Genomic DNA, 26,680 nt, shown 5'->3' with positions numbered 1-26,680 from the left:
TTTTATCTAAATCTTCACCGTCGTTAAATGTACAATTGATCTTGGACAAGATGATGATGTGCATATCATCTTTTTAGGATTAGTCATTTTGCATCACAAATCTGGCATATTCGTTTACTTAATGACTGGAACTGTGCAAATGAATGTTGGTGCCTGGGGTGCAGGAGACATTGGGACTTTTAGAGTCTCAGGGGTCTACTCAGCATTGATTTTGTTTTACATAAAAAATACAGAAACTATGATTTCCGTATTTTTTATGTAACTCCGCTATTCAGCAATCGGATAATGGAGAAGATAACGCAATTATCTTCTCCATTGATTCCCATCTCGCTGAATACCGTACTGTAGGGATCAGCCATTGATCTCTACAGTGCTTTAACACTTTTTGCTATTCAGCAAAGCAAAAAGTGTTAAATCACTCGATAAATATTTCCTTTTTATAACGCCATTTCAGAATTGCGTTATATGAAGAAAATACTTAAATACCCTGAAAACTGCAGTGACAGAGGGACATTTTCCCATAAGTCCCTGCAGCATCTTGTAAGCCCGCCCAGTCTCCGTCCTTGCAGCACGGTGATCGGCGGAAGGTAAGTTTCTCTAGAGCCTTTTAATACTCCCAAAATTGATTTGTATGTGTATACAGGCTTTATACTAACCTGTATACATGTATACTTATGTGCAATTATATTTAACATTTATATATAAATGTTAAATATAAAAGCACATAAATATATATGTATACAGGCTAGTATAATGCCTGTATACACATACCAATCAATTTCAGGAGGCTGGAACTTCTGTTTTACAGATATTGTATGATTGGCAGCCACCAGCACTGGATTTGCCTAGGGTGGAACTCCTACAAGGCACCCAAGGGTGCCATGGCACCCAGTTTGGGAACCACTGCCCTAACCTATGAAGTACAGTACAGTACTATTCTTTGCAGTACTAGGACCATATTAAAATTGGACAAATCTGTCCTAGTTTATAACTGTGAATAAGGGAGAGTTGTGGGAAAGACTTATCAATCACACCAGTTTAAGGTATGAACAGAATTGTAATAGATGTACAATATAAGTTGTTTTATCAATAATCACTAATAAGTCACTAATAAGTAACATATATCATACTTGTCTACTTTTGTAGTTTCCTCTGTGGGAGAAGCCTGGGGAGGGGATACAGGTAAGCGGTGATAGAGGTGGGGCTGAACTATTCTTATCACTAGGCTCATTAGCATTAGGCTTACAACAAAGTCACCTACATGGTCTGGGAGAGTAGGCAAGTGTGACATATATACAGTCAGGGGCGCCGAGAGGGGGGACCGGGTACAAATTACCCTAACCCGAGCTTGCTGGAGGGGCCTGGCGGGGACACGGGTCCGGCACTGCTCCCCCCACTCTTACACCACAGCAGCCCAGCACATGCTGCTGTGTTCTGGGCTGCACTGGGAGACTGCTCACGGTTGCTAAGCTGCAGCCGCAGCAGTCTCCTATGCCTGTGGGGGGAGTGATCAAGCTGTTTGCGCCCCCCACTGGTTATGTGCCCCCTCGCTAGCACGCAGCGCCTCTTCACGGTGCTGCAAAACTGTTTTTTTTTACCTAAGGGGTGTGGCCACTCCTCTCATGATTAGGTCACTCCCCCTTTTTTACTGGGGCCCGGCACAGTGCTTGACGGGCCTGTATACAGTATGTGTATAGTGGCCATAATTAAACGTCTCCTATTCAGATCCGTCTGTAGCTTGATCTTACAACCAGAATGTCACCAAATTTGGTTGAGAGCTTAATTAGGACATGGGAAGCAGGATTCCACTAAATTAAACATTTGGTGCAAAAAGTTGCGGATAGGGGGGATATAGGGGCTGTACAATGTGAAAACAGAGTGAAAATGTACAAACGTTTTATCGCTGTGTTATTATTATTATTATTATTATCCTTTATTTATATGGCGCCACAAAGGTTCCGCAGCGCCTTACACAGTACATAAATGAGCACACAAGAAAAACAGTTAATAGTAATACAAAACAATGCAGGACAAGGACAAGGTTATAAACTCAGCTGCAAAACACAAGCAGCAGGACATGAGCAACCAGGTGGTAGGTGCCATTGTAGGGAGTTAGGAGTAAATTATACTATAAGTAGGGGGAGGAGAAGCACTTGAGGATGAGGGCCCTGCTCGTGAGAGCTTACATTCTAAAGGGGAAGGGCAGACAGACAGGGGCGACACAGAGGGGTAGATAGTGAAGAAGGAGCATGGAGCAGTGGGTTAGGATATGTGCTGCGGAATGTGTGTGTATAAGACGACCTGATGTTATGTAAAAATTAAGTCCTTCATACATCTATCTCTATGATAGAAAATAGATTGTTTGTGTTATTTACATGAGAGATGTACAAAGTAAAGTAGAAGCACTTTAATTTGTGTGTTACATTTTAGCATCTATATACAGCCTGACAAGAAATGCAGCTATTATGGGACTGTCCCGCCATCCTAATACAGTAGTGACTACTTTAGTTCCAGCTGCTGGGTGCTATGCCATGCTCCTGTGAGTGGGTGCATCTCACATGCTAGACCCACTCACAAATGGGTGCAGCCATACATGATGTGGTCCCACAGGATGTTGCAGTACCCGGGCCCAGAATTTCTCTTGGCAGCCCTGGAGGTGACAGACAGAACGAGGAGGGAATGGGGCTTAGTAGTGGGGTAACAAGACCATGGAGGGAGGTGGTTGAGAGTGGAGGTATAGGAGAAGTGGGGGAAAGAAGCAGAGGGTTGGAAGCAGACTGATGAGAGAAAAAAAGGAAGAACAGCAAGTGGAGGAAACAGGAGGGGGAAGAGAGGGACGGATAAAGTAGAGGATTATGTGGACATAGAATATGGGGGTTGTGTGAAGTAAGGGTGTTCATGCTGTGGACAAGGTAATAATTGAGATGTAAACTGGAGTGGAGGCTGTGTGATGTAGAGACAGTGAGATATAGAGTCAGTGTGGATTAAAGTTGTTAAATGTTCAAAAATACATGTAAAGAACAGTGCTGCTAATGTATGAGCGCAGCTCCAAAAGTGATATATAAAGGAGAGGTATGTGAGTAGTGGGTGCAGGAATTAGTTTATAAACAAATGATTAATGTGGATAGATGTGACACAATTGGAAAAGGCAATACAAAATGAATGAGGACAAAATTACAATGTACCCGAGCTGATCCAGTCCAAAGTGTTCTGTTCAACAAAGATCAATCATCAAGAGCAGCACACAGACAGGGGAGCACTTGCAGTGTCCAAGCAGTGAGTGCAGTAAGTAGTTGCCTGGATACAGCAGAAGATGTTGATTTTGTTCATTCACATAAGTATGTTGCTTCTTGTTGTTCAGAAAGTGTTCTGGTTTTGAGTTTCGTTTTCCTCCATTTTAACTCCAGCGTAACTCCGACTTAGTTATCAAATTGTATTTACACTTATAATCAGAACACTTGGAATCTTAACACAGACTATGGCAGCCTCCGGCTATGCAGCCTGTGGGAGCAGTAATATCTAAAGTTACAAACATGTGTCTCTGTGCTCACTGATTGGGACCCCACCCCAAAAGCTCTAACACACACTAAATTGGGATGCAATAAAGTCTAAGATAAACAATTTGTGAGAAGGGGGAGGCCAACACAGATTCACAATACATTCCTAACTTCCTTTAGATAAATTGCTCTTAGTATAGCAGTAGTTGTAATTTACCCAGTATAAATTTTCAAAACTGTGCTGAGGCAATCACTAAAACAGCATCTGATGGGAGCAGTAGTTGTAATTTACCCAGTATAAATTTTCAAAACTGTGCTGAGGCAATCACTAAAACAGCATCTGATGGGAGCAGTAGTTGTAATTTACCCAGTATAAATTTTCAAAACTGTGCTGAGGCAATCACTAAAACAGCATCTGATGGGAGCAGTAGTTGTAATTTACCCAGTATAAATTTTCAAAACTGTGCTGAGGCAATCACTAAAACAGCATCTGATGGGAGCAGTAGTTGTAATTTACCCAGTATAAATTTTCAAAACTGTGCTGAGGCAATCACTAAAACAGCATCTGATGGGAGCAGTAGTTGTAATTTACCCAGTATAAATTTTCAAAACTGTGCTGAGGCAATCACTAAAACAGCATCTGATGGGAGCAGTAGTTGTAATTTACCTGTGGAATGCAGAGAAGAAGTCACATCAGTCTTTGCATGGTGCGCATATGACAAATAAGATCTGCAGCGTAACTCCGACTTAGTTATCAAATTGTATTTACACTTATAATCAGAACACTTGGAATCTTAACACAGACTATGGCAGCCTCCGGCTATGCAGCCTGTGGGAGCAGTAATATCTAAAGTTACAAACATGTGTCTCTGTGCTCACTGATTGGGACCCCACCCCAAAAGCTCTAACACACACTAAATTGGGATGCAATAAAGTCTAAGATAAACAATTTGTGAGAAGGGGGAGGCCAACACAGATTCACAATACATTCCTAACTTCCTTTAGATAAATTGCTCTTAGTATAGCAGTAGTTGTAATTTACCCAGTATAAATTTTCAAAACTGTGCTGAGGCAATCACTAAAACAGCATCTGATGGGAGCAGTAGTTGTAATTTACCCAGTATAAATTTTCAAAACTGTGCTGAGGCAATCACTAAAACAGCATCTGATGGGAGCAGTAGTTGTAATTTACCCAGTATAAATTTTCAAAACTGTGCTGAGGCAATCACTAAAACAGCATCTGATGGGAGCAGTAGTTGTAATTTACCCAGTATAAATTTTCAAAACTGTGCTGAGGCAATCACTAAAACAGCATCTGATGGGAGCAGTAGTTGTAATTTACCCAGTATAAATTTTCAAAACTGTGCTGAGGCAATCACTAAAACAGCATCTGATGGGAGCAGTAGTTGTAATTTACCCAGTATAAATTTTCAAAACTGTGCTGAGGCAATCACTAAAACAGCATCTGATGGGAGCAGTAGTTGTAATTTACCTGTGGAATGCAGAGAAGAAGTCACATCAGTCTTTGCATGGTGCGCATATGACAAATAAGATCTGCAGCGTAACTCCGACTTAGTTATCAAATTGTATTTACACTTATAATCAGAACACTTTGAATCTTAACACAGACTATGGCAGCCTCCGGCTATGCAGCCTGTGGGAGCAGAGTGTAACATAATAAAGGTAGTAATTCACTACATTTTAGTCCTGTCTGACCATTTACATGCTGCTTTCACATTGTACAGCACCATATTCCCCCTATTGGTGATTTTTTTTGCAGTAAAATGTTTTCGGCTAAATTCTGCGTCCCATGTCCTAATTAGTCTCCCTACCAAAATTTTTCTTTCCCTTTTAATAGCTTATGTTCTGCAAAAGGTGGCTAAAAGAGGCTGATTGCAGAGACAGGAAGTCTGCTTGTATGGTAGAAAATGCTCCTCAGGATTACAACTTTGGCCTGTATTCTATTTGGAGCGAAAAGCTGTTTTCGCGTGTTTTTGGCGAAACTTTTTCACGGGTGACGTCATTTTCGCCTGTTTTGGTTTTACCCCATATTCAATTTGAAGGACTTTCCGCCTATGAATAGCAGGCAGAAAAAAGTGCAGAATTGGGTTTTTTTGGTGCAACGTTGCGGGAACCCCCATGCAGCCTTCAGACAGTCCCCCAAAGGTAAACTGTGTCAGAAAAAAAAAAAAATACTTAAGGACTCCCCCAAAAATGACTTTGAAAAAGGGGGTGAAAAAAAAAGTTGGGGTACAAAGTTAAAAACTAGCGAACTTGACTCTGGGGGGGTCCCCAAGTATGCCCCAAGTGATTTTTTTATTGCAGGTGCTTGCGGCAGGTGGATTTTTCACGATTTTTACAACTACACTTTAGCAACTATTAAATATGCAGACCCCCATTTTCAAGTACCCCAAATTTGCTGGGAATAGTTATTTTCAATTAAAAATACTCCTGAATACTATTCTGCACCACGTATTGAAAAACGCTATTTAGCAGCTATTGAGCCCATTTAAAAGCCCCAAATACCTTCAGCAAGCCAAATTGGTGGGTATCATAGTGAACCCCCATGTCAGAGCATCTTTTGGGGGGTGTCAGACTGAGTTCCTCATATCTGACAGCACTTTCCGCCTGTTTCAGTTTCGCCGGGTGCCGTTTTCGCGTACTTTCATATTGAATACGGAGTAAAGCATGCACGTGCGCGATACTTTTCCGCCTGCCAAACAGGCGAATTAGGCGTAAAGTCCGGGCCGCAAAAAAGTATCGCAGCTCCGCTCATATTGAATACGGCTCTTTATCTCAAACATCTTCCACTAGCATAAGCTCCTGGATTCTCAACGTTTTTATGTGTGGTATCATTACACTTTTTATGTAATACAACTTTTATTGTACAGTAGGTTTAATGGTTATTATAGACAGTGGTGTCACTAGGGACTTGCAGGGGTGCTGGCCATATCGGTTGACACCCACTGCTCTACTATTTTGGTATTTTGCATGTATCCACTGGGCCGGGAGGGTAGAGCTTATTTCCCCTTCACACATAGAAGTGTGGTTCTATGCCCATAAAGGCCAGCTAAAGAAGACATTTGTCCCCTTGCAGGCTCGGTTTGCTTGCCACGCTTTGAGCTCGGTGGCTCTTTGCGCTCGTCACAAGGTTATATTCCCACTCTATGCCCACATGGATGGTAGGGAATGATGTTGGACAGTAGCTGAGGGTCCTCTCCGTGAAGCGAATCTAGACACTAAGGTGCCAGGAGAGCTAGGATTATTAAAATAATGGGGGCGTGACTGCCCAAAACGGCACAAACCTGGGGTGTGGCTTTGCAGTTAAGAGGCCATGCCCCCTTTTGCGTGCACTCCTTCAGCGCACAGAAGTTATACAGGCTACCCCACCATGTGTCACAAGACATAGGGTTCTAGTTACTAAGCAGTGTTAGGAGACAGAGTGAAAAGTGATAAGTCTGTGATAAGGTACCAGCCAATCTGCTCCCAACTGTCATTTTCCAAACACAACCTGTGAGATGACAGTTGGGAGCTGATTGGCTGGTACCTTATCACTTTTCACTCTGTCTCCTAACACTGCTTAGTAAATAGACCCCATAGTGATGCCACAGCATATAAAATGTGTTGTTTTGTTAAGTGATAAACTGAGCCTGAATGGCATCACAGAGGAGAATACATAGGGTGATGGCAGGAGGTGATTAGGCAATGGAGGCAGATGCTTTGGGTGCATTGTGACTGGGGAACAAATTCTTCACTTATTCACTTATTTCAGTTCTGACATCAACATGGACCTAACACCCTGCCAGAATGTCGACTTTGTGAACATGCCGAACATTCTGCAGATGCCGACATGTTCAATTTTGACATTTTAACAGTGTCGACACGTGGGGTGTTGATATTATGAATGTCTATATTGTAAATGTCAACATTATGCCGGCATCCCCAAGAAAGTTGCTAGTGCAGTACTTTGTAACAACTAAATTAATCTGCACTAAAGTGTTATACTGTCTGTCCTTCCTCTGCATAATATTATACAGACCGCAAAGTGCAGGAATTGTATATTCCTATGAGTGAACTGTTGAATAGATACTGACAATAAACCTGCTTTAGCCTTTGTAGAACTACAACTTCCTATCTATCTATCTATCTATCTATCTATCTATCTATCTATCTATCTATCTATCTATCTATCTATCTATCTATCTATCTATCTATCTATCTATCTATCTATCTATCTATCTATACCAGGCATTCCAGATACAGGTCTGCTGGACTCTCAAACAGAGGAAACTGTGAAACCTCTAAATAGGATGCAATAGAACAAAAATAAATGTTGTTACATTGTGTAAATTTGTATTATATTAATTGCAACATATTAACTTTTTTTTCTTCGATATCTGTTGAATGTGGCTACATTTCATCTTTGATTTTAAAATGTGTTAAAATAAATGCTTTGCCATAAGTTTATTTTATACGCCAGACTCCGTTTATTGCATTATGTACAGGTCAGTGCTGCTCTTTTTTTTACCTTTTTGTTCTAGTTCCTACCAATGTCATAGACAAACTGCCCCCTGACAAATACACTGGCACTGAGCAGAACTTGCCAGGTACTGTATGGGACCCTGCCACTTGCACTGCTGGGAACACACTATTTTGAACTCAATGTGAGATTTTATTATATTATGAAATTGCATCATCATAAAGATATGTAAAAAAAACCTGATATGCCTTAATCTAAATGTGTCTGTCTGTTTATATATGTATCACTTTTATGGTTATTGATACAATATTTCAGACACAGTGTGAATGTGGCCAGTAAACTATATTCAACGTGGATGAAGAATTGCAATAAAACTAAGACCCCTTTCTGAAGCATTATTAATATTGTCTGGTCTCACTTGAATAGATATGAGGTGGTAGAAGATGATCCCATTGGATGCGAGGGGTGGGGGCATCCAGGCTTTTGATCTACAGGTGTTGAATTCCTACAAGCAGTGGCTGTGCTGTGAGAGGGAGCATTGCTGGAAACACTGCCAGGCATTGCTCTCCTATCGCTAATGATCAGAGTGGCTTCAACCCTCCCCAGCCTCAATCTGCAGGACACCCCTCCGAGCACAGAGCAGCAGCTGTGGTCACCTCTTCAGGAATAACAAGGAGGGGAGGGGGGAAGGGGTTGAGAAAAAACAGCAGGAAAGTTCATTGCAACTGGCAGAGTTTGCAAAAAAATTGCAAAAAAAAAATTTGCAAAAAAAAAAAAAAGTCTGTCCCAATTAGCAGTTTATGGGAGCTGGGAGGCGCTGGTGTGTGAGGGGCTACACGTGGGTTTAGGGTTGTGGAGGTGGGAGAAGTCTAACCACTGCTTCTGATACTGCTGATACCAGCTGATGTATACCAGCATGCTGCTTGCAGGGTAAGGGATCGCTGAGCAGAGTACAGGAGAGTATTAGACCACCCCAGGAGGACTGGATAAGAGACTGTTTGCCTTTCCATCCCTGGAGACCCCACAAGAGAGAGACGACAGAGTCGGACAATAGTGAGCCAGTCCAGGTGCCGGGCGCCAGAGCTGAGCGGGGCTTTGTTGGAGCAGCAGGTCAGCACCTTGGACAGCAGCTCCTGGCTCCTGGCTACATTACAGCTGCGACTATCGCAGCGTCAGCTCCATATTATCCCGAATTTTTGTCTTTTTTTTTGGGTTGGTTGTCATAAAGGCTTCAAGATTGCGCCGAAAGGCAGGCAGGAGGAACGGCCAGCTCTGAGCCGGCTGGTGGCCAGGAAGCGGCTGGTGGCTGCCGGTGCCCTGGGGGTGGTGATGGTGCTACTGCTGGTCATCCTCATCCCGGTGCTGGTCAGCTCGGCGGGCACCTCCGCCCACTACGAGATGCTGGGCACCTGCCGCATGGTCTGCGACCCCTATGGCACCAAGCCCCCCAGCACTGCCACGGCGGAGACGGTGCGGGAGCACAGCCTTCTCCAGTCCCTGCCCACCTTCATTCAGGGACCGAAAGGGGAGCCGGGGCGGCCGGGGAAGGCTGGACCCAGGGGCCCCCCGGGGGAGCCAGGACCTCCCGGACCTATGGGGCCACCGGGGGAGAAAGGTGAGCCGGGGAGACCGGGACTACCGGGCCCCCCGGGGGCTCCGGGGCTGAACGCGGCTGGAGCCATCAGCGCTGCCACCTATAGCACGGTGCCCAAGATCGCCTTCTACGCTGGGCTGAAGCGGCAGCATGAAGGATACGAGTTGCTCAAGTTCGACGACGTGGTCACCAACCTGGGCAACCACTATGATCCCAACACCGGCAAGTTCACCTGCTCCATTCCGGGCATCTACTTCTTCACCTACCACGTCCTGATGCGGGGTGGGGATGGCACCAGCATGTGGGCAGACCTCTGCAAGAACAACCAGGTAAGAAGGGAAGCGTTCTGGCGTGGCATCTGGCTGGGGTGGTCCTTCAGCAAGTGAGAATGGAGGTGACTTCGTATTACCAACATGTCAGTGTGTCATTAATGAGGAGTACCAGTCTCATGCCAGTTGTGTGATGGGACCTTCCCAATAACTAAATGTACAGTACTTAGGCCAGTCATGGGCAGCCCTTGGCTCTCCATGTATTATGTGATGAGACCTTTCCAAACTTGGATAACCTTTGGCTCTCCATGTATTATATGATGGCATTTTCCCAATAACTAAATGTACTTAGTCCAGTCTTGGGTAACCTTTGGCTCTATACGTATTATATGATGGGATCTTCCTAATAACTAAAGGTACTTAGTCCAGTCTTGGGTAATCTTTGGCTCTCCACGTACTATGTGATGGCACCTTCCTAATAACTAAAGGTACTTAGTCCAGTCTTGGGTAACCTTTGGCTCTCCACGTATTATGTGATGGGACCTTCCCAATAACTAAATGTACTTAGTCCAGTCTTGGGTAACCTTTGGCTTTCCATGTATTATGTGATGACATTTTCCCAATAACTAAAAGTACTTAGTCTAATCTTGGGTAACCTTTGGCTCTCCATTTATTATGTGATGGGACCTTCCCAATAACTAAATGTACTTAGTCCAGTATTGGGTAACCTTTGGCTCTCCATGTATTATGTGATGGGACCTTCCCAATAACTAAAGGTACTTAGTCCAGTCTTGGGTAACCTTTTGCTCTATACGTATTATATAATGGGATCTTTCTAATAACTAAAGTCCAGTCCTGGGTAACCTCTGGCTCTCCATGTATTATGTGAAGGGAACATCCTAATAACTAAATATAGTTTGTCCAATCTTGTGTAACCTTTGGCTTTCCACATATTATATAATGGGACCTTCCAGTCTTGGGTAACATTTGGCTCGCCACGTATTATGTGATAATACCCAATAACTAACGGTGCTTAGTCCAGTCATGGATTGCCTTTAGCTCTCCAAGTATTATGTGAAGGGAACATCCTAATAACTAAATATACTTTGTCCAGTCTTGTGTATCCTTTGGCTTTCCACATATTATATAATGGGACCTTCCAGTCTTGGGTAACATTTGGCTCGCCACGTATTATGTGATAACACCCAATAACTAACGGTGCTTAGTCCAGTCATGGGTCGCCTTTAGCTCTCCAAGTATTATGTGAATGGACCTTCCCAATAACTAAACTTAGTCCAGGCTTGGGTAACCTTTGACTCTCCATGTATTATGTGATGGAATCTTCCCAATAACAAAATGTACTTGGTCCAGTCTTGAGCAGCCGTTGGCTCTCTACGTATTATGTGATGGAATCTTCCCAATAACAAAATGTACTTGGTCCAGTCTTGAGCAGCCTTTGGCTTTCCATTTGCAAGGGAACTACAAGTCCTTGGATGCCCCTTCGGTGTGGTGCTGGCGGCAACCCCTCAGGATTCCTATGTCTGATGTAAGACCCAAGCAGTGTGATATACTGTACTGTAATTAGTGTAGAGCCTTCTAATGAACACACAGTGTTTTACAATCATGTTCAACCTGCTGCACATTTTTGCTCCAGTCCCTGCCAGGGAACACAAATTCCCCCTAAAGGAAAATGCAGCCTGCTTTCATCATTCTACACGGTAATTGGGGATGTTTAGAGAGTGAATGGGAAGCTATTTCATTGCTGAGTTTGCTATATACTGCAGCACCCTTATGGCACTTGCATGTTGTTTATCATGTCTGGTTTGTGCTACCCAGTAAAGTGGGGCAGATGAGGCACACTTGCCTTCAGGGATTTCTACATAAATTATACTATTTATATGTGGGAGGTAATAGTGTCTCCTGCAATCTGTATACATTAGATCAGGTTTATATTAAGAATACACTGAACTAGATAAGGAAGTGTACATAAAGAATGAGCAGTATGTAATACATGCATGCCAAATACCTCTAATTATATAATTAATAACTTCACGTATTAACCAAACATGGAGGAGAAATATCATGTGTCTGTTGTATTCTCAGCTGGAGCTAAAGACGGTCAGAGCTCTGCGAGTGACCTAACACTTCTCGTATAAAGGAATCACTGTGACTTACTGTAAGAGATTATATATATATATATATATATATATATATATATATATATATATATACACATACACTAGTGTAGTAGTTATCATCTTAATCATGTATCATGTTAATCCATAACTTTCAACACCTTGGAATAGGCATGATGATAGTCCTCCAATATTGAGAATTCATAGATAGGATTACCATTTAAAAACCTTAAACGGTAAATAAAAAAAAAAAATAGACATTATTTTCCATTTATTTTTAATACTGAGTGTTTTTATAGTGAAGCCTTAATATTAGGTCACAGTTTTAGAAGGCAATACATTCAGTGTTAACCATTGAATCACTAGCTTGTGCAGTATAACATGCTTACTCTGTTCCAATATGACTTTTTCCGGTTTTATCCTGGCAATCATTGGTATATGTTAATACTTGCTTGAGATTAGTGAAGGTCACATTGACTTTAGCTCATGCAAAAAGTTTTCCCACTTCCTTGGAAGTTGTTAAAGTTTATGAAAAAGTTAAGGTCCTGAATTTATTAGTAAATTGGCTTTGTAACTTAATCATGTGTAGTCTTTGAGGTAACCTTGTTTTGGGTAAGTACTTTTATGCTAGAAGATTGATCTATGCTCTCTGCGAGCTCTACCGCCATTTATAAGCTCCCCTTGGCTTCTTCAGAAGACAGAACGCAATTTGTCTCTCTGAGAGGTGGAATAGCCAGACAAATTGATATGGTTTATTAAGAGTCAAAGTGAAGTTTCACTAGACATAAGAAATGTATATATAGGAGCAATTTACCACTGATCAGACCAAGAAGCTGTGTCCACAGACTTTGCTCTTCTTTATCACCTCTTTTATAACAAAACACCATAAAAATGTTCAAATGACACCAAGATTTATAGCCACATATTACACATTAATCCAATTGTATAGCTTCTAAACGTGATTAGATACATGCTGACATTTGATAAAAAGTGACACCTGTCTTAGTCATCGACAACATACTGTCTGCAATATAATCACAACTCAGCTTTGTGAATGAATTCACCCTTTAAATGACAGACCTATCTTTATGGAATTTCCAAAAAATGAACAAACATTTATTATCAAAAAAGAAAAACATGGACAAGATAATAAAAAAAAATATCTAACTTCCACTCATTTTTTTTTTTAGGTTATTTCCTTTTTTTGCAAATTATATTTAGAAAGAAATAATTTAAAGCCGAGTGAATGATTTGATGACTTCATATTTAGATAATTGCATAACATGGATTGTTATACACGCACCAGATTTGTGTTGTGTCAGCATTGTGTGTGCACATTTAATGTGCATTGATAATACAGTAATATTCTAGTCTCAGGGGCGCACAGTACTAATTACTTAAGAGTAAACAACTGGCAGTATTCGCAGGCCCATTTTATAGTCGAGTGTCTTGAAAAAATAATTCAACATAAAAAATGCTAAAAACAACAACAAATATTTATTAATGATATTATTGATAAAAAGAGTAATTTTAAATATGTATTACTTAATATTATATATATATATTTAAAAACAATACATTTATTTTGAGCATTTACATTTCACAGGTACATTAATTAATTACAAGTAATTGTAATTGATCACTGACATGCTGTCCAACTTGCAGCCTGTGTGCCGAGTGTGCCCTCCATTGTTTTTAATCCGACCCCCACCGTACGTGACAGAATCAATCATTTAGTTATTATTCTTCCAATTAATCCTCTTTTTTTAAATACTTGGCGCGTGACACTATAAGTCACCAGAATATTCTGTATTGCTGACAATGGAGGTAAATTGGTGTCAATATATTTGTATATAGAGACAGGGGCATACCAGGGCCTTGCAACAGGAAATATGGACAAAGTAAGGATAATAATAATAATAATAATAATAATAATAATAATAATAATAATAATAATAATAACTGTTTTCATTATAATTTTTGTATTTCCACTGTAATAATATGTACCTCTGGCCAGTTCTCTGGATAGTTTTGCTCTGTATTCTGTATGCACAAAGCTGTTATGAGGAAAAGCAGCCTTGCTGTGTGGCAATTAGATCACAGTTACGTGTTACACTCAGAGGTGTAGTGACAACAGAGAGCGTGATATATATATATATATATATATATATATATATATATATATATATAAAGATAGACTGAGGGTAGAGCTCTAAAAATGAATCAGGTTTACATTGCAAGCAATGAAATGATGAGAGCCAGCGGAGCGACAGAAGTGTAATAGCTGGGACAACAGAGCAACGTAATTCCTCTAGCCTCCATGTTCTTCTGGGACTCTCACACTCAGATAGTTACTCCCATGAGGCAGAGTGGAGGCCTCATTAATGACGTAGAGGCTAATTGTCACTGTAAAGGTCACCGCACTGGCTATCTCTCCTGTAAAACCGTCACTATACCCAAATAGCAAATCAGACAGTCAGTGGATGCTGTCTCTGAGGCACTGTCCCCAAACACCAGAATTGTCCATTCAGGCTTAGAGCTATTTGTTATACCCAGTGTTGTTCCTACAGTAAGATGAAGGGGACAACTCTCCTAAAGACAAAAATGAACAGGTTCTTAGATGCCCCTTTCAGTCACTTTTACTCAGAATGTTTCATTACATAAGTCGGTCCTGCATTGTGGAAAATAATGAACTATTGCACAGTTTAAAAATAGCACACAAAAGCCCAAAAGTGAGTTTATATTCAGTAAAATGACTGAATTATGATGGATCCAGCAGAGAACAGCAGTAGCTAATGTGTCAGCCTTCTTCGCCTGTCTGTATATACTAAATAAAAATGTCACACCCCCTCGCTGTCATCAGTCACTTCAACAATGTGTTCCGTATACAACATATGAAACAATGAATCTAAAAAAATAAATCAACACTAAAGTGTAAATGCATCAACATATGAACCAAAGTTATATATATGTTATATGTTTCATATATTGGTAGTAACACTCTAGTATTACAGATAAAAGTTCATAAATGACTAGGCAGGTTATGCATTGTCTAATCATGTGTTAGGTGCTTGTCCTAGGGTTAGTGTCACATACTCTACAGTGCAGGACTGATCAATTAGAAAGCTGTCATACCTGCAAGAAGTAGCTTTCTAACAAACATTTATACAGCATAATACAGTGTTATTGCACGTTTTGCTAATAATTAGGATTTGCAGGATGGGACACCTGATGATGCTCCTAATATTTCATATTTAGATGCTGTATAATGGAGTAATTACTTTACATTGAATTAATATTTTCATATGAAACAAAAAACTGAGTAAAAAAAATGTTTAATATTAAGTACAAGAAATAGGAAGTAAAATCAAAAGCTCTATGTAAACGGAAAATGATCTGTTTATTGCCCAAAAAGGAGTACAGTAAAAGCTATATCTGAAGACATCAGTGTGTAGGCATGTTTGACCCACACACATATATACGTGGACTCGTTGTGTTATACTGCTGTCGGAGCAGGCGGGATGTATCATGTAAGCCAATAAACAAGAAGCCGTTGGTACACTTGGCAACCAGGTTGTATAAATATTTATGTGATCTGGTGGTTAAACGCATCCTTGTACTGAACACTGCCACTAAGATCTCAATCTCTACATAACAGCTGTACTACAGAGAAGAGGTCTGAGACACAGTATTCTGTGATACTTCAGGCCGCAGGAGTTAACATCCAATATCTGGCGTTTGTAGGAGACAGTAGAATATTAGCTAAATGTGTGTTTAAGAATTCATAGAGAACTATGTATATATACAGTCTATCTATCTATCTATCTATCTATCTATCTATCTATCTATCTACATACAGATTGATCTATACCTAACTATGCATCTAATTTATAACATTGATCCAACTCCTAATCAACCACTTCATATTTATGATTCAATAATAATGGCATCACATTATTAATACTAATAGTACTAATACAATATCCACAAGATGCACCTCTGCTTTTATACCAACTTTATCAGTGAAATATATTTTTACATGGACACATTGCCTGAAATGGTAATATTTGAAGAACATATTGCAAGGATTCTATTGCAACAAAAGGAATTGCAGAGGTATTGGAGGAATCTCCTGTACAACATTATTTGCTTGAATGGTGCTCCCATAGGAATTACAGATGTTTGCGAAGAAAGAGTATAAAATAAATCCATTATTCAGGTTACTTTCATAGAAGGAGAGTAAGTTCTCTCAAGACCTACTAGATCTGTTGGCCAACGATTATGGTAATAATATATTGTGTAATATTGGGATCCTATAACGCCTATGGCAAATATGTAAGTATAGATATAGGTAGATCACCTATTTATCAATCGATCAATCGATTGATCTATAATCTATTTATCCTTCTATCCATCCATTCATCCATCTGTATATCTTCATTTGTATTAATATTTACATATTTACAATAGGTGTTATAAGATTCCAATATTACACAATATTAAGATAGCACAAGATTGTGTTGCAGGGAATAGATGTTATAGATTGATACTAAACAATGCAGAGATAGCCACCCTTGTCAGTGTAGTGACGCACCTACTTAGACAGCTTTCACTGTATACTTGCATTCTTTTGGTTTCTCCTCTCTGGGAGAAGCCCAGAGAGGAAACACAGCTGACCACTCTAATGGTGGGGCTGGACTCTCGTGTCATTAAGTTCCGCCCCTGTCATGGCAAATTGCAGCGAATCACGGATCTGTGGGATAGGGACAGAGCTAAAATGACTCAGTCATTGCATTTTAGCCCCGCACCCTCTCTATGGTCCCACAATTCCCAGCAATTATCTCCTCATCCTGCCCAATTCACTAGTGGGCAGGAGGTGGGAGATCTGGCGACTGTTCTGGGAGTGCGGGTAACTACCCAAAAAATCAGGAGGCTGTGGAATGTTATAAGGGAATCCCCCTAGTATTGTTCCACATTATTCCACATTCTTGTTGCTTGTGGTCTTCATTTGAGTGAGCTGAACCAATACAGTAAATTCACACACAACAGAAAAATAGGGAGGTTGGGAGGGTAAACCAGATCTGAAAGGTACTAAATCTGCCTAGCATCAGCTAAGACTCCACAAACTCCTCCCATAACAATCCTAGAAGACATGAGAAAACCATAACTAACATTCTCAATCTTAAAGGATAAACAACTCTAACACATTAAAGAGGCAATACACATAGAATCACATCATGGTTTAATATCCTTCATGTTTATTTGAATTCAAAACCTTCAGTCCTACTGAGATGAGTGGAAGAAAGAAAGAATTAGGACCTGATTCAGCAGTGCACGCAGTCTGCTGCCATTTGTGTGCTGGAGGGGGTGGCGAGGTGTGTCGCCGCTGTCGGAGGGGGAGGGAAGAGGCCAGGATCTCCATCGGTTGACACACATTTCCTAGCCTCTTTCCCTCATATGCGTTGGCCGGCTTGCGTGACCCCACGGGTCCCTTAGCCGGATGATGTTCCTGCAGATTATCCGTTGCTACGTTGTAAACGCAGCTCGGATAAGTAACGCATGCAGATGGTATGATGCCTCCTGCTGCATTACCATAATTACAAGGACGGAATTGCAAAGCTGCTTGCGTGCAGCTTTGCAATTTCGTCCTAAGCTGACTCAGGTCCATAATCTGGCTCTCTTTTGATGAGATAAAAAATCCTAATTATGCATTGTTAATGTTGGAAAGCATGAAAACATGGTTGATTGAGGTTTCTAATACATAGCAATGTTTCACAGTATTAATATAATAACCATGATTTTTTTTTTCATTACAACATTAATACAAAAAAAAATGTTTTAAACCCAAAAAAGTTTTTTTTTTTTTTTTTTTAAATCCTGTTTTTTTTTCCAACCCAGCTTTTCAATCAAAATATGGGTCAGATATAACCCCAAATCATTCCTCCAGGGACGTAACTTGATATTACAGGGGTTTTCAATATTCTATACAACATTGGTTGAGGAAGGTTTAGGTGTATGAACCATTCATCTGTGACAAAAGGGAGCCGGGCAGTGACTATTTAAGTGAAGCAGTCACAGAAAAAAATCCAATCTTACACCTAGTTGAAGCAGAGTAGCTGCCCATAGTGCTGAAAGAACAAAGTGAGAGTCAATTATAGCTAGCAATGTGCCGTGTTTCTTAGCAGCAGCCTAGAGAGAGGAGGGAGTCAGGGACTGAAGCAGGAATTACGTCTGGGGCAGACAGAGAGTGAGAGACAGCCCCCAATGAGCCCATGAAGATGCCATGAAGGCATATCTATCAGGAATTAAAAAAAAAAAAACAACCATCAGAAGACCATCAAATGATTTCCATTCAATGGTGGCACACATAGGACCACCACCATCAAATGGTAAAAACACTACCATTGGAACGGGGGTGGTATAAAAGATAGACAGTTAAAAGGTTGACAATGTCTGGATAGGCAATAGGTCGACAGGGCCAAAAAGTCGACACACTAAATGTCGACATGAAGAAGGTCGATGGGGACAAATGGTCAACAGGTTCAAAAGGTCAACACAAAAATGGTTGACATTTTTTTGTTTTCTAACTCTAATCTTCACCCTAACCCTCCCCTTGGTGCCTAACCCTAACCCTTCCTCCTGGCGCCTAACCCTGCCGTAAATGTTTGTTTCAACATTTTGACCACGTGGACCATTTGTACATGTCAATCTTTAGCGTGTCGACCTTTTGTCCCTGTCGACCTATTGCCTGTCTTATATCTGGGGCCAAATGTAATAGGTTGAGAGTTTAGAAAATGTGAGAGTTTATCAGTAACCTCTCTCATTGGTCGAGTTTTAGCTTCAAAACGGGAAAACATTTGGATGAGAGTTTAAATCTTGAGAGTTTTTTTAGTCTAAAACGTGAGTTTGCAAGTTCTTGGACTCTATAACATTGGGCGAGTTTACAAAGTAAACTCTCACATTTTCTAAACTGTCACCCTATTACATTTGGCCCCTGGTGTCCATCTAGACATTGTCTATCTATAGTCTGGATACCCCTCAGAACACAAACATTGATGGTTAATAACCATTGGATTCCTATGTCCATCCCTGCGTTGAATTTGAAGGCAGACTCCGGCCAACTCTACTCACCGTGAAGTGCTCCCTCTCCAGGAGCCACCTCCCATGGAAGTCAGCACTGTTCTTGTGTACGGGCACCGTGGCAAGGAAGCTCAAGAGGAAGCCCAGGAAATCCAGGGTACATTGTGCAAACAGGGCATTGCTCATCAGGAGGGGTGAGCATGGAGGCTGCGGAACTATGCACAGGTGCCCCAGCCCTGGGGACATGCTGCTGATAATGCTTACGGTAGCTGCAACACAAATCTCTCATCCATGATCCTCCTGCCCTTCCCAGCATATCCCAGTGGCGGGCTCCCAGCCAGCTGCAGGGCGGCAGTAGTGGATGGCCAGTGGGGGTTGGGGTAACACTGGTGAGATGCAGGGGGCAGGAGTGAGAAGCAAGGTGTTGTGGTGAGATTCAGAGGCCTGTGGTGTGATGCAGGGTTCTGTGGTAAGAAGCAGGAATGAGAAACAGTCCTGTTCTGAGATGCAGGGGGCAGGAGCGAGAAGCAGGGGGGTTGTTATGAGATGCAGGGGACTGTGGCGAGATGATATTGCTCCTGTGCGAAACTGGGGCAGGTTGTTAACATACAGTATATATATATATATATATATATATATATATATATATGTAAGGTCCAACACGATCCGGCACTCCAAGTCCTCACAGTCATGCTGCCTCCATGCCCTACATAAGTTGAGTAATAAAGTAAGAACTGAAGGCGGCACTGGAGGTCTCATAAACAAACAGTAACCATTTATTCCAACATTTCAGGGCATTGTACACCCTTTTGTCAAGGTAACAAGAAGTACACAGAATGAGGCTTACCTTTAAGTATCATCACCCATTAGTGCCAGTCCAGGCCACGGGAGCCGCGCACGTCTGCACACTGCAGAGCCCGTCTCCCTGTAATGACATACAGCGCGCCAGGCTCTCACTGGTTTCCTAGGAAACCGGACGCCATCTATGCATCAGCGCTGTGTGTAAACAAAAGACCATGGGTAAACCCTCCACCACCTAATGCAATCATACCTATTCATTAAATGGAAACATACATTAAGCAAAAATACTAGCAGACTCAGCAGATATACTTAGTAGCCCCAGGTGCCAGTACACAGTACCCAGATATAATATTCGCTGTAAGCCCTAGACAGGGCACATAAAGATTCTTATTTTGTCCTGTATTTCAGCAATATCTAAGGAGCATTGTATGTACTAAATGTATAAAGTCACTTATTCATGAAGGAGAATCAGGGGCTTATTCATCATCACTTAATTTTCACCGATATCTCCTACTTACCTTCCTTTTGCTTAATGGCCCGCTGTCCCCATACACTAGTATGGGGACAGAATTTATCAAGCTCCGCAGTCGAACTTGACTGCAGGAGCATTCGCCATCTTCAGATGGCGAATGCTCATGCTCCGGCATCGCAACCCGCTGATTCCCTGTGGGAAGAAGGTCTGGCTGCGATGAGGGATCATTTCGGATCCCTCCGCCCCTGTCCGGCTCCTTCCACTGGACGTCGGGCTCTTGTGCGCATGTGTGACCTGTAGGCCGCGCATGCGCAGTCCCGTCACTGCTCCGATATCGCATCAGCGAGTCAGAATGTTAATTATCGGGGTCCCTGATAATTAACATCATGACTAGGCCATTCAGTCAGTTAAGTCAGAGGGTATTCCAACATATCTTATCATTTAGTCCATTGGGCACAATAATATTCAGTTCCATAATCCACTTAGCTTGAAGGCGCAATAATTGGTTGGCTCTGTCTCCCCCAATGATGTGGGGATGTGATCTAGAATTTTATGCTGGAAAATGCCAAAATGTGTCCTTTTTCTGCATAGTGTCGGGTGACCGGTTGTTTTTGTTGGCTTTGCCAGTTAATGCAGAACTTATGGCCGTCAAATGTAGCGCCATTCTTTCGCCATTGTGGTATTTACCACATATTAAAACGCGCAAGGGCACACTATGATATATATGATGAATGTTGATGTGCATGTCAGGACGTGGTTAATTTGATAAGTTTTGTTATTATGTGGATGTTTAAAGTCTCCTCCGACAATCATGCTGCATGCAATACAATCATGTAGTGCATTGTAAACATTTGTAACAGCCCAGAGTTCTCCTTAGGAATGTGGAACTCTGCTCAGGTTCTCTGCCAAACCCTGTAATATCTTTATGCACTATTGTGTCTCTGATATTACGACCTCTCAAGAAACAGGTTATTGGTTTATATCCTTTGAAACACGGTAACTCACCATCCGTTGCTAGAATTGGCCACAGTGCTTTGCTGGCATCTTGAATTACTGGGCTCGAGGTAGGACAATGATTTTTCCAAGTTACAACGGACTTATTATTTTTGATCGTAGGTTGTAGAAGTGTGGATCTGTTTAATGCAAGGACCTCATTCTTTTGTTGTTTAAGTAGTTTAATGTTATAGCCTCTATTGCTAAATTTATAGACTATATGGTCCAAAGCTTCTCCAACTCTATCGGGGTCACTCGTGATCCTTGCCACTTTCATCATCTGTGATCTTGGGAGGACACGCAGGGGTATCGGATGCCAAAAGTAAGTTATTCTTATCCGTGGGTTTGGTTTACACAGCTGTGGTAATTTTTCCTCCAACAATAGAGACTTGTACATCCAGATAGTTAAGATTTGTAGTAACTCATCCATCAAAACTTATACGTGACTCCTTGATGAGTCAGTAAAGAGGTATAACAAGGTGGAGACAACAATACATTACAATTTGACAAGAGAGGAAAGAAAGGCGCTCAAACAATTAGGAGATTATAGTGACCTTGTTTTTCGACCGGCTGACAAAGGTAGTGCTATAGTCATACAGTACTTACTAGTCTATAAGACCGAAGTGGAGCGCCAACTATTTGACCATACCATGTACCAATCATTGCAGAGGGACCCCCTAATCTGTACAAAACAGAACTTGATGACCTTCTCATAACAGCTAAACAAGAAGGAAAAATTACTGAAAAATGACGAGTGGCGTTAACACAGAACAACCCAGTGGTCCCCCTGCTTTACACAGTACCTAAAGTTCACAAAAATCTGGAACAGCCACCTGGCCGTCCTACAGTCTCGGCCAAATATTCCCTCTATCAGCCAGTGTCTCAACTTTTAGATAGCATTCTACAACCGTATTTGGCCAGACAAAGTACAGTTTTGAAAGACACAACATCTTTACTATTACATTTGGAATATTTACAGAAAGTACGGGAGATAACCCTAATCTGTGTTATGCATGTGTGCAATTTGTACACAGTTATTCCCCACAACCAAGGCCTTAGGGAAATAAAGGATTCCTTTTGATGGAGAATATGCAAGAACTTGACTTGGACCTCCTAATACGGCTTTTAGAACTCTAACGCACAATTATTTTCTATATGACAGTGCATTCTACCTCCAGATGTCGGGATGCGCAATGGGGAGTAATATGGCACCAACTTAAGCCAATATTTTCATATTGCAGGAAGAGAGACAGATGTTTTTTGACAATCCAGAACAGGCATGTCAAACTCGCGGCCCGCGGGCCGCATGCGGCCCAATTAAACATTTTATGTGGCCCAACAGTGGGGGCCCAAATACATATATTATGCGGCCCAGTCAGCCCTGCCGCTATCGGAGCTGAGCTCCGATCGCGGCAGGAGTGACTGGGCCACATAATATTTATGTTTACTCTTTTTAAAACTTGGAACGCTTGAAGTGATCACAGACTAAAGTAACCTCTGATCGCTTCAGAAGCCAGCGTTCCCAGTGATGCAGTTCGCAGGTGCGCGAGTGACGTCATGACGTCACCCGCGATGAGAGGAGCCTGCCCTGCTGGATCTAATTAGATGATGATCCAGTCAGCGGCAGAGTGGGAGAGTATACTTGGGAGCGGTGCCCAGCGGCCAGCGCGAAGAGAGGTAAGTACTGCACAGGGGAGTGGTGCCTGTTCTATACTGGGAGGGAGCACAGCATAAGGGGCATTACTGGGGGAACAACATAAGGGGCACTACTAGGGGCATAACTGGGGGCACAGCATAAGGGGCACTACTGGGGGCACTGTGTAAGGGGTTCTAATACAGGGGGCATTGCATAAGGGGCACTACTGGGGGGAACTGCATAAAGGGCACTGTTGGGGGCACTGCATAAATGGGCACTACTGGGAGTACTGCGTAAGGGGGTCTAATACACGGGGCACTTAATAAGGGGTACTACTGGGGCACTGAATAAGGAGTACTACTGGGGGCACTGCATAAGGGGCTCTAATACAGGGGGTATTGCATAAGGGGCTCTTATATAGGGGGCATTGCATAATGGGCACAACTTCAGTGGCATTGCATAAGGGGCTCTAATACAGGTGGCATTGCATATTGGGCACTACTACAGGGGGCACTGCATTGGTTTTTATTAATAATAACCCTTTCAAAATTGCATATGTCTTTTTTTTTTCTCTTGCGGCGCACACACTCTTAGACCTTGAATATTTGGCCCGGTTGGTATTTTGAGTTTGACATGCCTGATCCAGAAGTATCAAGACACATCATATTTTTTTGTTGCTATATTGATGACCTATTCATGTTCTCGATGGTGGGGATAAATTATTCACTGAACTCATGGGAATAAACGGTTACTGTATGTTTATAAGACCTCCAGTGCCGCCTTCAGTTCTTACTTTATATATATAAATATATATATATATATATATATATATATATATATACACACACACATTCACACATTGCAGTGCAAAAGTTTTAAGCAGGTGTGGAAAAAATGCTGCATAGTAGGAATGATTAAAAAATAGAAGTGTTAATGGTTTATTTTTATCAATTAACAAAACGCAAAGTGAATGACCGAAAAAGAAATCTAAATCAAATCAATATTTGGTTTGGCCACCCTTTGCCTTCAAAACAGCATCATTTCTTTTAGGTACACTTGCACAAAGTCAGGGATTTTGTAGGATTATAGTTAGCTGTATGATTAACCAATCATACCAAACAGGTGATAATGATCTTCATTTTCATATGTAGGTTGAATCACAGGGTCTGCTTCACTATGGATCGCAATATAGTGTACGCACGCAATTCAACTGCGATAGTATGCGAATCCATAGCAATTGCAATGTCGGTGCACCACTACATAAGGACGCCCACTTCACCTACACGCACATGCGTAATGGTTAGCAAGACTGAGAAAACTTCGGTACAATCGAGTAACATCGGACCCATAAGCACAGTTAAGGCAGGTCAGACCTCACTCAGGAATTACTTACTTCAGCGCACGCTATGAGGCCTCAGGCTGCGTCTGGTATGACAGTGGATAATTTATGCACGCCCATGCAACGGTGTTGAAACGCACTGGCATACCTGCGTTTGTTCGGCCGACCACCCCCCTGTCACCACCCACAAACGGCACTTCCTGTCAATCACTGTGCGATGAGTCTGCGTAATCACTATCCCAATCGCAATGACTGGTTCGCGCACTACGATGCATGTGCAGAATGCAACAATCGACCGATTGTGTGCGTATAAGCAACTGTGATCCAAGCTGAATCAGGCCAACAGTCATGAACTAAAACAGAAACAGACGTGTAGGAGGCTTGAAACTGGGTGAGGAACAGCCAAACTCTGTTACAAAGGTGAGGTTGTGGAAGACAGATCACAGATCATACACCATAGCAAGACTGAGCACAGCAATAAGACACAAGGTAGTTATACTACATCAGCAAGGTCTCTCACAGGCAAAGATTTCAAAGCAGTCTGGGGTGTCAAGGTATCAAGATGTGCTGTTCAAGTTCTTTTGAAGACGCACAAAGAAACAGGCAAGAGGACCATAGACGCAGTGGTCAACCAAGGAAATTTAGCACATCAGATGAAAGACACATCATTACTTCCCTTCAAAATCGCAAGATGTCCAGCAGTGCCATCAGCTCAGAACTGGCAGAAACCAATGGAACCCAGGTATACTCATCTACTGTTCGGAGATGTCTGGTCAGAAGTGGTCTTCATTGAAAAATTGCGGCCAAAAAGCCATACGTGGAAACAAGGCCATCCGACCCCTGTATAGATGTGTCCCTCTGCATATGGGAGAAGCCATAATTATTTGGTTGGTTGTTTAGATACTCACCTGCTAAAACATACAGAGGACACCCGATGGATGTCCCAGTGACTTGCCACTAAGGGGAGAAGGAGGATTCCGGAAACTCCCTAGTCAATACTCACCTTGTTGCTCCTCGTTAGGAGCTTCACATGGTACGGTTCCTCATATTATCAAAAATTCCAGGACAATTACTTTGTTTATATGTATGCCTTTTTAAAAAAAAAAAAAAGATATATGTGAATAAATTGATATCGAAATTTCCTAAAAATACTACACTATAGGCTATATTTATTATCATTATTTTTACTAAAATAAAGTTTCACCTAAATTTACTAAAGGGCAATTGGAGTAGAATTCATAAAATTCTACTCCAAGCCCTAATTATCACATATATTTAGTAATCAGATCACATTTCCCATAATTGTAATGAGAAATGCGATCTGTGTGCTAGTTACTAAAAATAAATTTTGAAAAAATACCGGGGGATGTCCTGTGATAATAACCCCAGCTGGAGGTGGCATTATCCCTCTAACAGGCAGAGCAGAGCCCGGAGCCAGCCCCAGTGATCAGATGTGTGGTCTAAACAGACCACACGCTGATCACTGCTAAAAAAAAAAAAAAAAAGTAAAAAACAAATAACTTACCTGAGTCCAGGTACCGGAGACCGGGGCTCCGGTGATGTACTCCCTCTGGTCAACTGGTCTCCCATCCTGCACTGGGACACGGTCATCAGCTGACCGAGTCACAGTGCAGGATGGGAGATCAGCAGAACGGAGCCACGGAGGACATCACCGGAGCCCGATCACTGGAAGTTAGTGTAAGTACTCAGTGGGAGAGTGTTGCGGGGGGGTAGGGGGTTGGAGGGCGCGATTGCAGGGGGGACTTAGCGGTAGCCGGCCGGTGCATGCGCAGGCACTTATCACAGTATTTTTTGCGAAAAATACTGTGATAAGTGTGCGGATGGGTTTTGAGGTACAGAGCTTTATCGCAGGCTCTGTCCCTGCAAGGGATTTTTAGTAAATCCTTGTGATATTGGCTGAATTCGCAATACGACTTCAGTCAGTAATATCACACTACGGGGTCTATTTACTAAGCATTGTTAGGAGACAGAGTGAAAAGTGATAAGGTGCCAGCCAATCAGCTCCTAACTGTCAGTATACAAACACAGCCTGTGAGATAGCAGTTAGGAGCTGATTGGCTGGCACATCACACTTTTCACTCTGTCTCCTAACACTGCTTAGTAAATAGACCCCTACAACCGCATTCTAAATGCAGATTGTAGTAAATAGAGCCTTGAGCTATAATTTTAGTTTTTATGAAATCCCATGTGAGACTTAACCATTTGGATTGAGAGTAATATCTCACAGCTGATAGAGGACTTCATCTTGAAAGATCAAACACGTGGGAAACTTCACTAAGGAACTTGCGATTATTCTTTGCTCTGGATCCATGAAACATTAGTAGCGCCAAAGGTTTTTTTTCAAACTTTTTCTTATTGAAATT

General features: G+C 41.8%; 1 protein-coding gene across 1 annotated transcript in view; it reads left to right on the top strand.

Moving 5' to 3' along the window:
- The first annotated feature begins 8,967 nt into the window (after positions 1-8,967).
- Positions 8,968-26,680, top strand: part of C1QL3 (complement C1q like 3) — a 57,884-nt gene continuing 40,171 nt past the window's right edge. Inside the window, exon 1 of the mRNA XM_088478657.1 lies at positions 8,968-9,900. Within this exon, the coding sequence (XP_088334783.1) occupies positions 9,307-9,900 (594 nt within the window). The 5' untranslated portion in view covers positions 8,968-9,306. The remainder of the gene's footprint in view (positions 9,901-26,680) is intronic.

This window comes from Taudactylus pleione, unplaced genomic scaffold, assembly GCF_031769625.1.
Source record: "Taudactylus pleione unplaced genomic scaffold, aTauple2 ptg000216l, whole genome shotgun sequence".
NCBI lineage: Eukaryota > Metazoa > Chordata > Amphibia > Anura > Myobatrachidae > Taudactylus > Taudactylus pleione.
The sequence above is the reverse complement of the archived record's forward strand: the minus strand, read 5'-3'. Positions and strand labels throughout refer to the sequence as shown.